General features: G+C 46.0%; 2 protein-coding genes across 8 annotated transcripts in view; one reads left to right on the forward strand and one right to left on the reverse strand.

The window, feature by feature from the left end:
• The window catches only part of DNAlig3 (DNA ligase 3), a 957,513-nt gene that overhangs the window by 263,393 nt on the left and 682,102 nt on the right, over positions 1 to 12,018 (forward strand). For 2 of the 5 annotated variants that reach the window (XM_067142216.2, XM_067142215.2), the window contains one exon: positions 8,389 to 8,589. The exons of 1 other annotated variant lie outside the window; for it this stretch is intronic. In XM_067142216.2, the coding sequence (XP_066998317.2) occupies positions 8,405 to 8,589 (185 nt within the window). In that variant the 5' untranslated portion in view covers positions 8,389 to 8,404. Of the gene's footprint in view, positions 1 to 8,230; positions 8,590 to 12,018 lie in introns of those variants that run through there. 2 more of the 5 variants (XM_068226432.1, XM_068226433.1) reach the window with 1 other exon arrangement.
• CNMa (CNMamide) overlaps positions 1 to 12,018 on the reverse strand; it is a 428,349-nt gene that overhangs the window by 213,912 nt on the left and 202,419 nt on the right. The window lies entirely within an intron of this gene.

Consider the following 12,018-nt stretch of genomic DNA (forward strand, 5'->3'; position numbering starts at 1 on the left):
CGAAGTATGTCCCACTCCTCGGGGGCAATAGTTAATGACTGACAAATGAAATGTTATTGGAGTGTTTTGCTGGAAATGACAGGGAAAACCGGAATACCCGGTGAAAAACCTGTCCCGCCTCCCCTTTGTCCAGCACAAATCTCACTTGGATTGACCGGGATTTGAACCACGGAACCCAGCGGTGTGAGGTCGGCGCGCTGCCGCCTGAGCCACGGAGGCTCCCAGAGAAATTAACCATACGCAGTTAAAATCCTCGGCCCATCCAGGAATCGAACCCAAGCCCTCTGAACCAAACACCAGTACGCTGACCATTCAGCCAAGGAATGAGTGTTTGTTTTAAGCCATATTTTATGCATTGAGATGTTCAAGAAGCCACCAACTACCCCTCCAAGTCCTTGAGAGGATTTGAAAGCCCGCGTTTGAATACAGTATATTGTTAGAATCGGGACCTCGACGTCCTTCAGTGGCCATCGTGAGAGTGGCACTATTCTACCAAACTCCTCGGTAGGGACGTCTCTGCTAGTTCTCAGTTACCCCGCAAGTACAGACAATAAATGGACATTAACATTCAGTCAAGTATTAGTAAATATTTCCATTGTCTTTAGCCAGTAAGACGAAGCGAAGATAACTATGTCACGTCCATATGATACCGAATAGTATTTTTTCCAGTATTATATTTCAGCCCTTCAGCAACCCCTTATTTTTAGCTGTAAACATCATCACCTTATGTTCATCATCATCATCATCAGCAGCAGCAGCAGCAGCACCTGCTCCTGCCAATTCACCACCGTACATTCCTATTCATTTCCATTAAAACCGAACGAGTTGCCTACGTGGTACCTCACCGTCGACAGTGCTGACGTTGGTTTTCCGCGGTTTCCCATTTTCATACTAGGCAAATTAATTTCAGAGCCGCTACCTTCACAATTCTAACCATTTTCCATGCCATCTTCGCCAAGAGCCTGTATGTATTGGCGACCTCAATTAGTGAATGCTTTTCTCAGCCATTGTGTGATATTGTCATAGATCTTTCGTAATCCTTTTAGTTCTTTTTCTAGTAACTGTTATACTGTATAATACCTACGGCTGTTTGGCACACTTTTCCCATTTGCTGCAAAAAATGTATGATTTATGTGTTGAAAGTCTCGCTACAGCCAAAATATCGATTCTTCCAGTCCAACCACCGTGTACATGGTGCTCTATAACATCTCCTTACTAGGGCGTCGTCATACGAGGGCTGATCAGAAAATAAGTTGTACTTCCCAGTTATGGCCATTTATTACACCACCTATACAACAACAACACGACTATAACGACATACACTGTAACGTCACATTTCCATATAGTTTCCAAGAGACTCCAAATATTTCTGTGAACGCACAACCAACTTGGCGATGCCGGACGCATAAACATTTCCTCCAGCGTTCTGCAACTACTCGCAGACAGCGGCCTTCTCCTCCTCATCGGTCTGGAAACGTCGACCACTGAGCTTCGTTTTGAGCTTACGGAACAGATGAAAGTCACATGGCGCTAGGTCGGAACTGCAGGGTGGATGTTGCCAGACCTCCCACTTGAAACGCTACAGCAGTTCTCTCGTTTGGCGGGCCTTGTGAGGTGTTGCGTTATCGTGCAACAAAATCACACCGGCGCTCAATTTCCCCCGGCGGTTCTCTTTAATCGCTTTACGCAACCGGTGCAACGTTTGACAATACGACGCCGCGTTGATCGTCGTTCCTTTCGGCATGAATTCCACGTGCAGCAAACCCTCCATGTCAAAGAACACTGTCGCCATAACCTTACCGGCTGAAGGTTGAACCTTGGCCTTCTTTCGTTGTGGTGATGAGGGGTGCACCCGTTCCATTGATGTTCGCTTCGTTTCGGGGGTGAAGTGGTGGACCCACGTTTCGTCGCCTGTGACGATTCGCCGCAGAAACCCGTTGCCGTCTGCGGCATAGCGTTGCAAAAATGCCAGGGAGGATTGGAAACGTTGTGCCTTGTGCTCATCGGTGAGAAGACGTGGGACCCATCTTTGACACAGCTTACGATATCCAAGGTCCTCATGAACAATGGCGAACACGCTGCCATACGACATGTTCAGCTCCGTCGCGATTTCTCTCAGTTTAAAGTGCCTGTTCTGTCTAATGATCGCATTCACACTGTTGACCTTTGCACGGGTCCTGGACGTTGCGGGCCTGCCTTCGCGATGGTTGTCCGTGATATCCGTGCGTCCGGCTTCGAATTGCTGACACCACTTTACGTTACCTTGCCGGGAAATGGCCCGCTCCCCATACACAGCACTAATTTCACGATGCATGTCCGTGCAATTCTTCCATTTGGCCCATAGGAATCGGATTGTCGCACGCACCTCATATTTGGAATGAACGTCCAGTTGACGCGCCATTTCATTTGGCCGCTATTCACACAATACTAGACGAGGCTCCACAGCGACCTGCCTAACAGACGTGTGGGCAGTGTCTGTCCCTTTCTCCTCTGTGCCCACGTTTGCGAGATACAGCGCGCTGCTGCGGCGCGTTAGTGCAACTAACCTTTTGATCCACCTACGTATTATGACCACCTACCTAATACGATGTAGAACCACATTTTGCCAGAAGAACCATTTGGCGAGGCATCGATTCAACGAGGTTGTACCGCGAGCGCAACAGCAGGTCCTGCTGTTGTACACTGCTGGGCGGTGGTGATGTAGCACGAACCAGCTTCTCCAAGTCGAACCACAAATGTTCAGTGTGGTTCATATTCGGCCGCCACGGCGTGAATACACATTCACTGTCATGATCCTGGAACCAATCCTTTACAATCCGGGCGGTGTGGCTTGGTGCATTATCCTGTTGGAAGTGGCCGTGCCTTCAGGGACCATTGTTTACATGAACGAATGGACATGGTACCCAGTAACGTCCAGATATCAGATAGGTGTTAGGGATTGGTATACCCGAATAATGGGCCTTAGTGTGTCCCCTGAAAACATCGCCCAGATCATCACACCTCCCCCAGCCTGTCTACGCCCGGCCGTGCAACCACGTGCCATAGCCACTGACGGAACTCGGCCATCGAAGTTATGTACCAGGAATCTGGATTCACTGGACTAGGCGACACGTTTTCCGGTGGCGATGACGTGCCCACCACATGCACTACTTTCGGTGGAGTGCAGTCTGCATTGAAGTACGACTGATCTTTCGACTCCGCAGTCCAACGCACAGCAGTGTTCGATGAACCATGTGCTGGGAAACATGGGCCTGCCCATCACCGCTGTACCTGTTGGAGTTTTCTCGAACTATGTCCCGGGGTTGCTCCGAACAATGTGCGACAGCCTTTGCTAGCTTCTGGCATGGATGAAGCTTTGTTGACACATGGCTGGACGACGCGCCGTTTTTGGTCCATCGTTGCACCGCTTTCGGACGTGCTCAAAACAGCGGCATGAGAGCAGCCCACAAGCCGCGGCGTTTCAGAGATGCTGGTACTAAGGTGCCGTACCATCACAATGTGCCCTCTATCAAACGTGGAGAGATCGGCCACTTCTCCCATTCTGACGCCGGAGACTCTACTAACAGCAAGACTGTAGACCTGTCCTATATATGTTGTTGCCAGCATGGCCAGGTTCTTCCTGCTACAGTAATAGAGTAGACTATACAGCCAGCGATTTTATGCCGATTGTTGTGTGGAGGGAAATAACCTGACACCCTAAGATAGCCAATGGCTTCGGGCGGATGAGTTCCTTTAGGCGGGCGATGGCCCTCAGTGGAGGAAATGCCACTGAAATCTATGAGGTAGCTTCATGTTAGCAGCGGCTACCAAAAGCTTCTGTTCCCCATGTTAGGGGCTAACAACCTCAGTCGCAAGACTGGACGGCCACGAGGCGCCCCAACAAACTTACTTTTCAGCTCATGGAATGGTTCGCACAATAGAATCTAAATTACCCCAGGGGGACAATCCCCCTTCGGCGAAGACCGACGCAAACAGGCAGTCGTATTCTGGGGGACCTGCTGAGAAGTGCGCAAGGGAAGAGTCAGAGCTTCTCAGAACCTCAACAAGGATAAAGCTAAAAGAGTATTCGGAATGGGGACCATAAACGTACAATGACGAAGACTGACAAACTCAGACAGATAATAGACTGGATGAAAGAAACATCGGGATACAAGACTAGCCTTGCAAGAGACAAGATGAGAGGGACAAAAATACAGTTGAGTCAGAAAGCTTCATAGTGCTGAAAGAAAGCCAGAAATCAGAATGGGAAAGGTGAGAGACGCACCTACATGCTTCGGTACAGGGTTCATAGGGGGCAAGTGATACGAGGATGGAATAATTGAGGTAAAGGGCAGGTCGGAAAAGATATCAACAGTGACTTTCCGAGCAGGGAACAAGAAGTACACGATAGTGAACAACCATGTTCCGACAAACAACAAGAACAGGAAGGGTCCGAAAGCATACCAGACAGGTAAAAATACTCGTGAGTGCCTATAATGCACAGGTCGGAAGTTATAATCAACATAAGGGATTAGTAGGAGAGTATTTAGCTCACAGGAGGGCAAGTAAAAATGCGGAAAGATTAATCGAACTGTATCGCGAACACAAATTGAGACTGATGACAGCACACTTCAGGGCCAAACTAAACAAGAAAAAAGACATGGGCAAGCCCACGGACAAGTTTAGGGAAATTTCAGATTGATCATGTTGTGATAAATCGGACGAGCACAAAAGAGATCATGAACACAGGGGTAGACAGCCACAGATGGAGAGAGCAACGGGGAAAATCCAAGATCGACCGAGGCAATCTAAGACGCAACTAGGACAAGTACGAGGAGGGGATCCAAACACAGATTGAATAGGAAGACTTGAAGATGGACATGGGAAAAGAGGCTGAGTTATGTGGGATAAAAGAATAAGAATAAGAAGAAGAAGCTCTGGTGGTGGAACGAGGACTAGGAGAAAGTAGAGAAGTGGAGAAAGGCCTAGAGAAACTGGAACAGCCAGAAAAACTCTGGAAAATGGGAGGTCTTTTTAGAAGCGAGGAAAGCAACAGCCAGAACAATAAGATGGACAAGAAGACAGAGGAGGAAGCAGGAATTGAACGAGATTGAGAACAACTTTAGAGACTTGTTTGGAAAGTTCAAAACAAAGACTGACAGAATGCAAGGGCAAAGAACTGTTCATAAGAGACGAGAAAGGGAACATGGCCGTAAGTGCGAAGGGGAACACTAGAATACTGGCCGAGTACTTGCACAACGTACTGAATTGCGAACCACACTCGGACCGGGTGTAGCAGAGAGACAGCCACGACCTCCGACCAGGAATGAGGTTGCCCAAGCCATAAGGGACCTGAAGAATAACATAGCGACCGGAGATGACAGAATAGCGGCGGAGATGGTAAAGTGCGGAAGCAACAAGGCAATAGACAACATGATCCAGGTCATTACTCAGATCTGGGGGACGAAGAAATTACCGGAAGGGTGGAAGAATGCAATCAATGTGCCGATACACAAGAAAGGGGACAAGCGGGACGAGAACAACTACAGAAGGATATCGCTACTAGAGGTCTGCTACAAGGTGCTGCTAGACTCCTAAGTGAGTAGAACAGCGGCTAGACAGTGAAAATGAAAATCCACAGCCTGTTTCCAGTCATTCGACCGGATCAGGAGTGGAATGAAGTCCCCATCTAGCGGCGGAGATAGGAATTGTGCCGGCTGCTGAAGTCTGTCGCACTTCTGGGCAATGGTTAACGACTGACACGTGAAATGAAATGATATTGGGGAGTGTTGCCGGGATGAAAGATGAAAGGGAAAACCGGAGAACCCGGAGAAAAACCTGTCCCGCCTCCGCTTTGTCCAGCACAAATCTCACATGGAGCGATCGGGATTTGAACCACAGAAACCAGCGGTGAGAGGCCGACGCGCTTCCACCTGAGCCGCGGAGGCTAGCGGCTAGACAGTGCAATAGGAAATTACCAAGCGGGTTTTAGGAAAGAACAGAACATATATTCACTCTGAAACAACTGATAGAGCACAGGGACTTGAAGAGCAAGAGGACGGTAGTAACCTTCGTGACTTCAAGAAAGCATACGACTCCATAGACAGACGCTGGGGAGGATCCTGAAGAACAGAGGACTATATGGTACCACACGAGAACTGAAAATGAAATACTGACAGACACAAGGGCAAGGGTCAGATTCCAGGAGTGCACTGTCAGAAGAGTTTGTGAGATCAAGACCGGGGACTGTCACCGATGTTATTCAACATAGCACTGGATGAAGTTATCAGACAGTGGACGATACAAAGACACGTGTGGGGGATGAGGCACGGGTAGACTGCCTAGCATTTGCGGACGACATAGCCATAGTAAGCGAGACGGAACAACTCAACAGCAGGAGCAGGATCGCCTACGAAAAGGCAGGATGGACAACGGGTAGGACGAGAGGAAAGACGGGAACAAAGTCGGTTGTCGAACTCATAGGACTGGACTGGTCGAATGGATATAGACCAACTAATATGCCAGAGCTGAATGGCAGAGAAGGGATACAGAAGCACCAGTAGGGGAGACAAGAGAAGAACGAGCGAGAAGGAGAGAGAGGATGAAGTGCTTCTGGGAGGAGGAGAAGGAAACCTTAACCATGCTACCAGCATGTCACGAGATCCTCTCCCCCGAGGTGACCATTACAGAGAACATCAGACACTACACTCTTATTGTTGACCATGGCGCGGACTTGACAAGGGTCGCACCTTCACAGGTGAGAGGAGAGGCCTACCTGGCATTAGGATTTATCATAAGGAACACTAAACTGTTCAGGGAGACGATTTAGGTCATAGCACTCTATAATGCCTTTCTTTGTACGAACAAAACTGGAATATGCTAGCGTTGTATGGAATCCAAGGTTCGATAAATATATTAAGTTAATCGAAAGAGTGCAAAAACGTTTTCTAATATTCCTACATCACCGAATACATGGCTTGCCCCCATTCATGGTGCCATTGTCAGAATAACCAGCCTTGAAAATCAGATAAGAATAATTGATGCCAAATACCTGCATAAATTATAAAGAATAAAATAGATGACACGCATTTACTGTCCCTATTGAATTTTCGCGTTTCAACAGAACGCAGCACGTTAAGGACTGAAAGAGATCTGACTGTGTACTGTTAGGTAACAGTTATAATGAACTTCGACATACCAATGTCTAGTACACCGCCACAACACTAAAAATTAACATTACACTGAAAGCTGTCAAAATATTACTGTAGGTACTGAATAATTTAGTTATTAAGAAGCTTTTTAGGGATTAAAATCTAAGATTTGTGTTTTTTAAATTTAATAAGTACTGTAAAGATTTTTAGGGTTACTGTAATTGGGGTTTACTATCCTGTTGTAAACCGGTGATTAAATCAGTAAATAAATAAGTAAATAAATAAAAATTAAGCAATAACGTAAGATATTGGGTTCAGAAGCGAGTAACTCGATGGCGAGCGCGCTAAGACACGTTCCGCTTTAGGACCAAAACAAAACCAAACAGCGCCGAAGGGCATACAAAGCGACCGCTGGTCAGCCCGAAGGCCTATGCCTACAGATTACGAGGTGTTGTGTGATCGGTACAACGGATCCTCTCGGCCGTTATTCTTGGCTTTCTTGACCGGGGCCGCCATCTCACCGTCAGATATATAGGCTGAGTGGACCTCGAACCAGGCGGCAAAACCCTGCCGGGAACCGAATCCGGGCCTCCGGGTAAGAGACAGGCACGCTACCTCTACACCATGTTAGGACTAGAAGACTACCGAGCTCGATAGCTGCAGTCGCTTAAGTGCGGTCAGTATCCAGTATTCGGGAGATAGTAGGTTCGAACCCCACTGTCGGCAGCCCTGAAAATGGTTTTCCGTGGTTTCCCATTTTCACACGAGGCAAATGCTGGGGCTGTACCTTAATTAAGGCCACGGCCGCTTCCTTCCAACTCCTAGCCCTTTCCTGTCCCATCGTCGCCGTAAGACCTATCTGTGTCGGTGCGACGTAAAGCAACTAGCAAAAAGGACTAGAAGACTAAAATTACCTGCCTCAATTCCAGGCCATGGCGACTGTTGTTAGTGTGGTTTCTTCTTGTTTTTTGTTTTTTTTGTTTTTGTTTTTTTCAGCGGTCACCCCAGGCATTTTTTGGGAATGTAACATATTTCAAGTTTCGGGGCTCATATAACAAGCCTAGTTTCTAATAATTACATATTATTGCAGACATCTAGATAGTACAGTATAGCAGGAAAGTCTTTAAGCACGTAAGTGCACTGAGAAAATACTCCTGAAGTTTGCAAATTATGTAATTTGCTACGTATGTTGCATTATGTTTATTTTGTACTTCTGTATATTGATCAACTTAGGATTTATTTTCCTAACCTGTTTTAGCTTCCAGCCCTGTGGAATGGTATTAATAGCGGTGAATACACGTCGTCTAATAAACTGTGAAGCTGCCACATGGTATTTTCTGAAGTTCTGTCACGGTAAATACGCTTCCTGTAATCGTTGCCTTTGTCTGGTATATGATAGCCAAGTCGCATTCGATCTGTGGTACGCGAGGTATCTGAAGAAGTACTGCATTTGGGAACAGTAAGTATTGCATGACATTATCTATAATGTGTTCTACATAATGTTATGTTGCAAGTTTTTTTTTTTTTTTTTTTTTTTTTCATTATCAATTTTCATGATGATATTTGCCGCTATTCTGTTGACAGTCACTCTTTCAAAGATTTGGGACTGCTTGGCTTCTTTACCATTATTTGTCTCACTACTGGTGCAGTACTAGCCCTAGTGTTTGAGGTAGCATAGCGGATTTGACGGTAGACTATTTACTATCGCACTGCCCTGCCCCGACCACCGTATTTTCTGTGTGTTGCGCGCTCTCTTGTGTACAAGCCCATTGAATACGGAAGATTGAGAGCATTACAAACTGTTAGTAGATTGTGGTCTACGCTGTATGCAGTAAAAGCCAGTCGGAGCAGTTTTCAGAATTATGAGGTCAGTCTCAAAATGTGTCTGCATTCAGTTGGGTCTTCTCCAACTAATTCCTGTAGCAGAAGCTCCTACCTTTCCTTTCTCCAACCGTAGCTTTTATCCACTCCCTTTTCGGTCATTATTGGCAGTCACTCGCCAGTGAGAATGATAGTCTTCCTATCGATATGTTTTCAGACGGCTGATCAACCCAATTCGCGATCTGCACACACTAACGCATTGGTGGCTTTAGGGGGTTAGTTCATAGATGGCCATTCTTCCTCAGGTTTTGCCCTGTTTTCTCCTAGTGCGCTGTTCCGTTGCAGGTCGTTACAGTGGCTACCGTCCCATAGTTCAGAGGAGAGTACTTGTTTTGGGACACGGTGATCGGGCATGCAGACTGTGTCAGTAAGCGCATTTCGCCCTCCATCATAGCGTTTGGTTCGGTCCACAAAGACTCATGAAGGACACGACACATTTTTTCTTCAGAGTCGTATGCGGTTTTCGTAAAATATTTGGTTTGTGATGATGATGCTTGTTCTTTAAAGGGGCCTAACATCTAGGTCATCGGTCCGAAAGATCACGACCACGGCACACAGATGGCTTCATATTCGTCGCTAGACTAGCCGCTTCCCTTGATGCTATGTCCTTGTGTGTAAACAGCTGCTATACTTTTTTGTGGGATGGTACAGCGAAAGGGTTTAGCTACGAGGCTGATACTAGCCTTCCATATTTACTATCACGCCGGTTTGACTAGCCAGGGGGCCCAAATTAGCGCTTTCTATCTCGGCTCAATCCGATGGTACTCATACACGAGCCTCATTTCGGTAGACTTAGAGGCGCGTAACTTTACTGACAGCACCTCGGCGTCTCCGAAAACCGTACAAGCAATTAGTGGAGCATAAGCCCATGTGTATTATTATTATTATTATTATTATTATTATTATTATTCGCACTTCCACGGACCACAAGACGTAAATTCGCAAAGAACCAAGATTCACAGTTATATTTAATTTGAACCAGAGATAGAAGATAATTTATTCTGTCAACTTTGGTGGTTTTAATGACGCCTCTGATATGTTTTGAAATAACACTTTCATATTAATCTGTGATTGTTTGTCCACCTACCGACTGATTATATAAACGCGTTGTTACGGCGCAGTGCTCACCGTCGTCGTACCGAATGCCTGGCCATTTGCTAATTATAATGCTTGTGCAAAGTGCGCACATGTATTAATGGCAATTATACACAGTGTCCTGCAGTTACGATAAAAGCAGATATTCTCACCATGTTTTGAAACTGAACGCTATCTGTAAGTAAAACACAATTGTATACAGTAATATCAGAGTAAATAATAACGGCGTATGGCCTCCGGAGAGGCCTAGTGTGGTGCCCGTGAAGATGAGGGCCCTACCTAGGATGATTTTTAATGCTGAATACGCCACACACACACCCATCCCCCGAACCAATTAAGGTTAAAATCCCCGACCCTGCCGGGAATCGAACCCGGGACCCTGTGGACCAAAGGCCATTTAGCCATGGAGCCGGGCAATACCAGAGTGATCTCTAATTGAATCGGCATATTCAAGAAGGTGACATGAAATTTTACAGGAAACAGAATGGACACAACTTTAATTAATTCTAATATGCGTTCCTTATAATGCCACGTGACTTGGATTTCATTTCACCAGCAATTCTGGCTCAAAAATACATTTTAATTTGTATCACATATCACCTTTATGCAAATTGTCATTTTTCTCAACAGAACTGTATAATGTATTTCCTTTAAAATAATGTGATCGATCACATTTGAAAAAATCAAATTTATATGCAATACACCAAAAAAAAAAAGTGATATTATTACAGCCATCAAGACTTTTGGGACTTTCCGGGACGAAAAACCGGCAACTGGTGCGAAATGGACAGAAGAACGTCGTGCTAAACACAGTGAAGACGATGTTCAGTCGCGTATAGTGCAGACTAGGAACAGTTGTTTCCGCTCTACCTCCGGTCGTCCTCCGATTGAATTCACTGGCGGAAAATTCAAATGCTTTAATGTGGGCAATGTTGTATCGGTGATCTTGGGTGGAATTACAATTTAGGTTTCAGTACTAATTCCTCAGATGCTTGTGTTTGCGTACGTTTGCCATTCAAATGCTGCAGTCATTTCAAGATTGCCGCATTATTTGTTACGCTATGAATAACAAATTTTGATCGGTCGAAATTCAGTTTGCAATAAGTGCAGTTGGATAGAATAATGTAGATTGAATATTGCCATATAATACCCATACAAATGCATTTACAATATGATTAATAGTAAAAATGTATATATAATAATTATATCCATCGCATGTAAACATGCATTATATGCGATGCCTCTTACATGAATTATACTGTAGTCGTAGCTCATTTATTACTGAAGAGAAAGAACTCATTGGAATATTTAATATGCATATGCTGTACCGGGCTGAGTAGTTCAGACGGTAGAGCGCTGGCCTTCTGAGCGCAAGTTTGCGGTTTCAATCCCGACCTTGCTTGGTGGTACTTGAAGGTGCTCAAATACGACTGCCTCATGTCAGCAGGTTTACCGACACATTAAAGATCCTGTGGGACAAAATACCAGGACCTCGGACTCAGTGAGGAATCCCACCTGGAGCTTGAGACTTTAGGTCGGGGATACATTTTTTTACAATTTGTTTTACGTCGCACCGACACAGATAGGTCTTATGGCGACGATGGGGTAAGACAGGCCTGGGAGAGGGAAGGAAGCAGCCGTGGCCTTAATTAAGGTAAAGTTCCAGGATTTGCCTGGTGTGAAAATGGGGAAAACGACCTTTAGGGCTGCCGACAGTGGGACTGAACCCACTATCTCCCGGATGCAAGCTCACAGCTGTACGCCCCTGACCGCACGGCCAACTCGCCCGGTGGTCGGGGATACAGCTGGGGAGGAGGACAAGTACCTCGTCCAGGCGTTTCAGCCCTCATACCACTTTCCAAATTTCGTGGCAGAGCCTAGAATCGAATCCGGGCCTCCGGGGGTGGCAGCT

Source organism: Anabrus simplex, chromosome 2 (assembly GCF_040414725.1).
Source record: "Anabrus simplex isolate iqAnaSimp1 chromosome 2, ASM4041472v1, whole genome shotgun sequence".
NCBI lineage: Eukaryota > Metazoa > Arthropoda > Insecta > Orthoptera > Tettigoniidae > Anabrus > Anabrus simplex.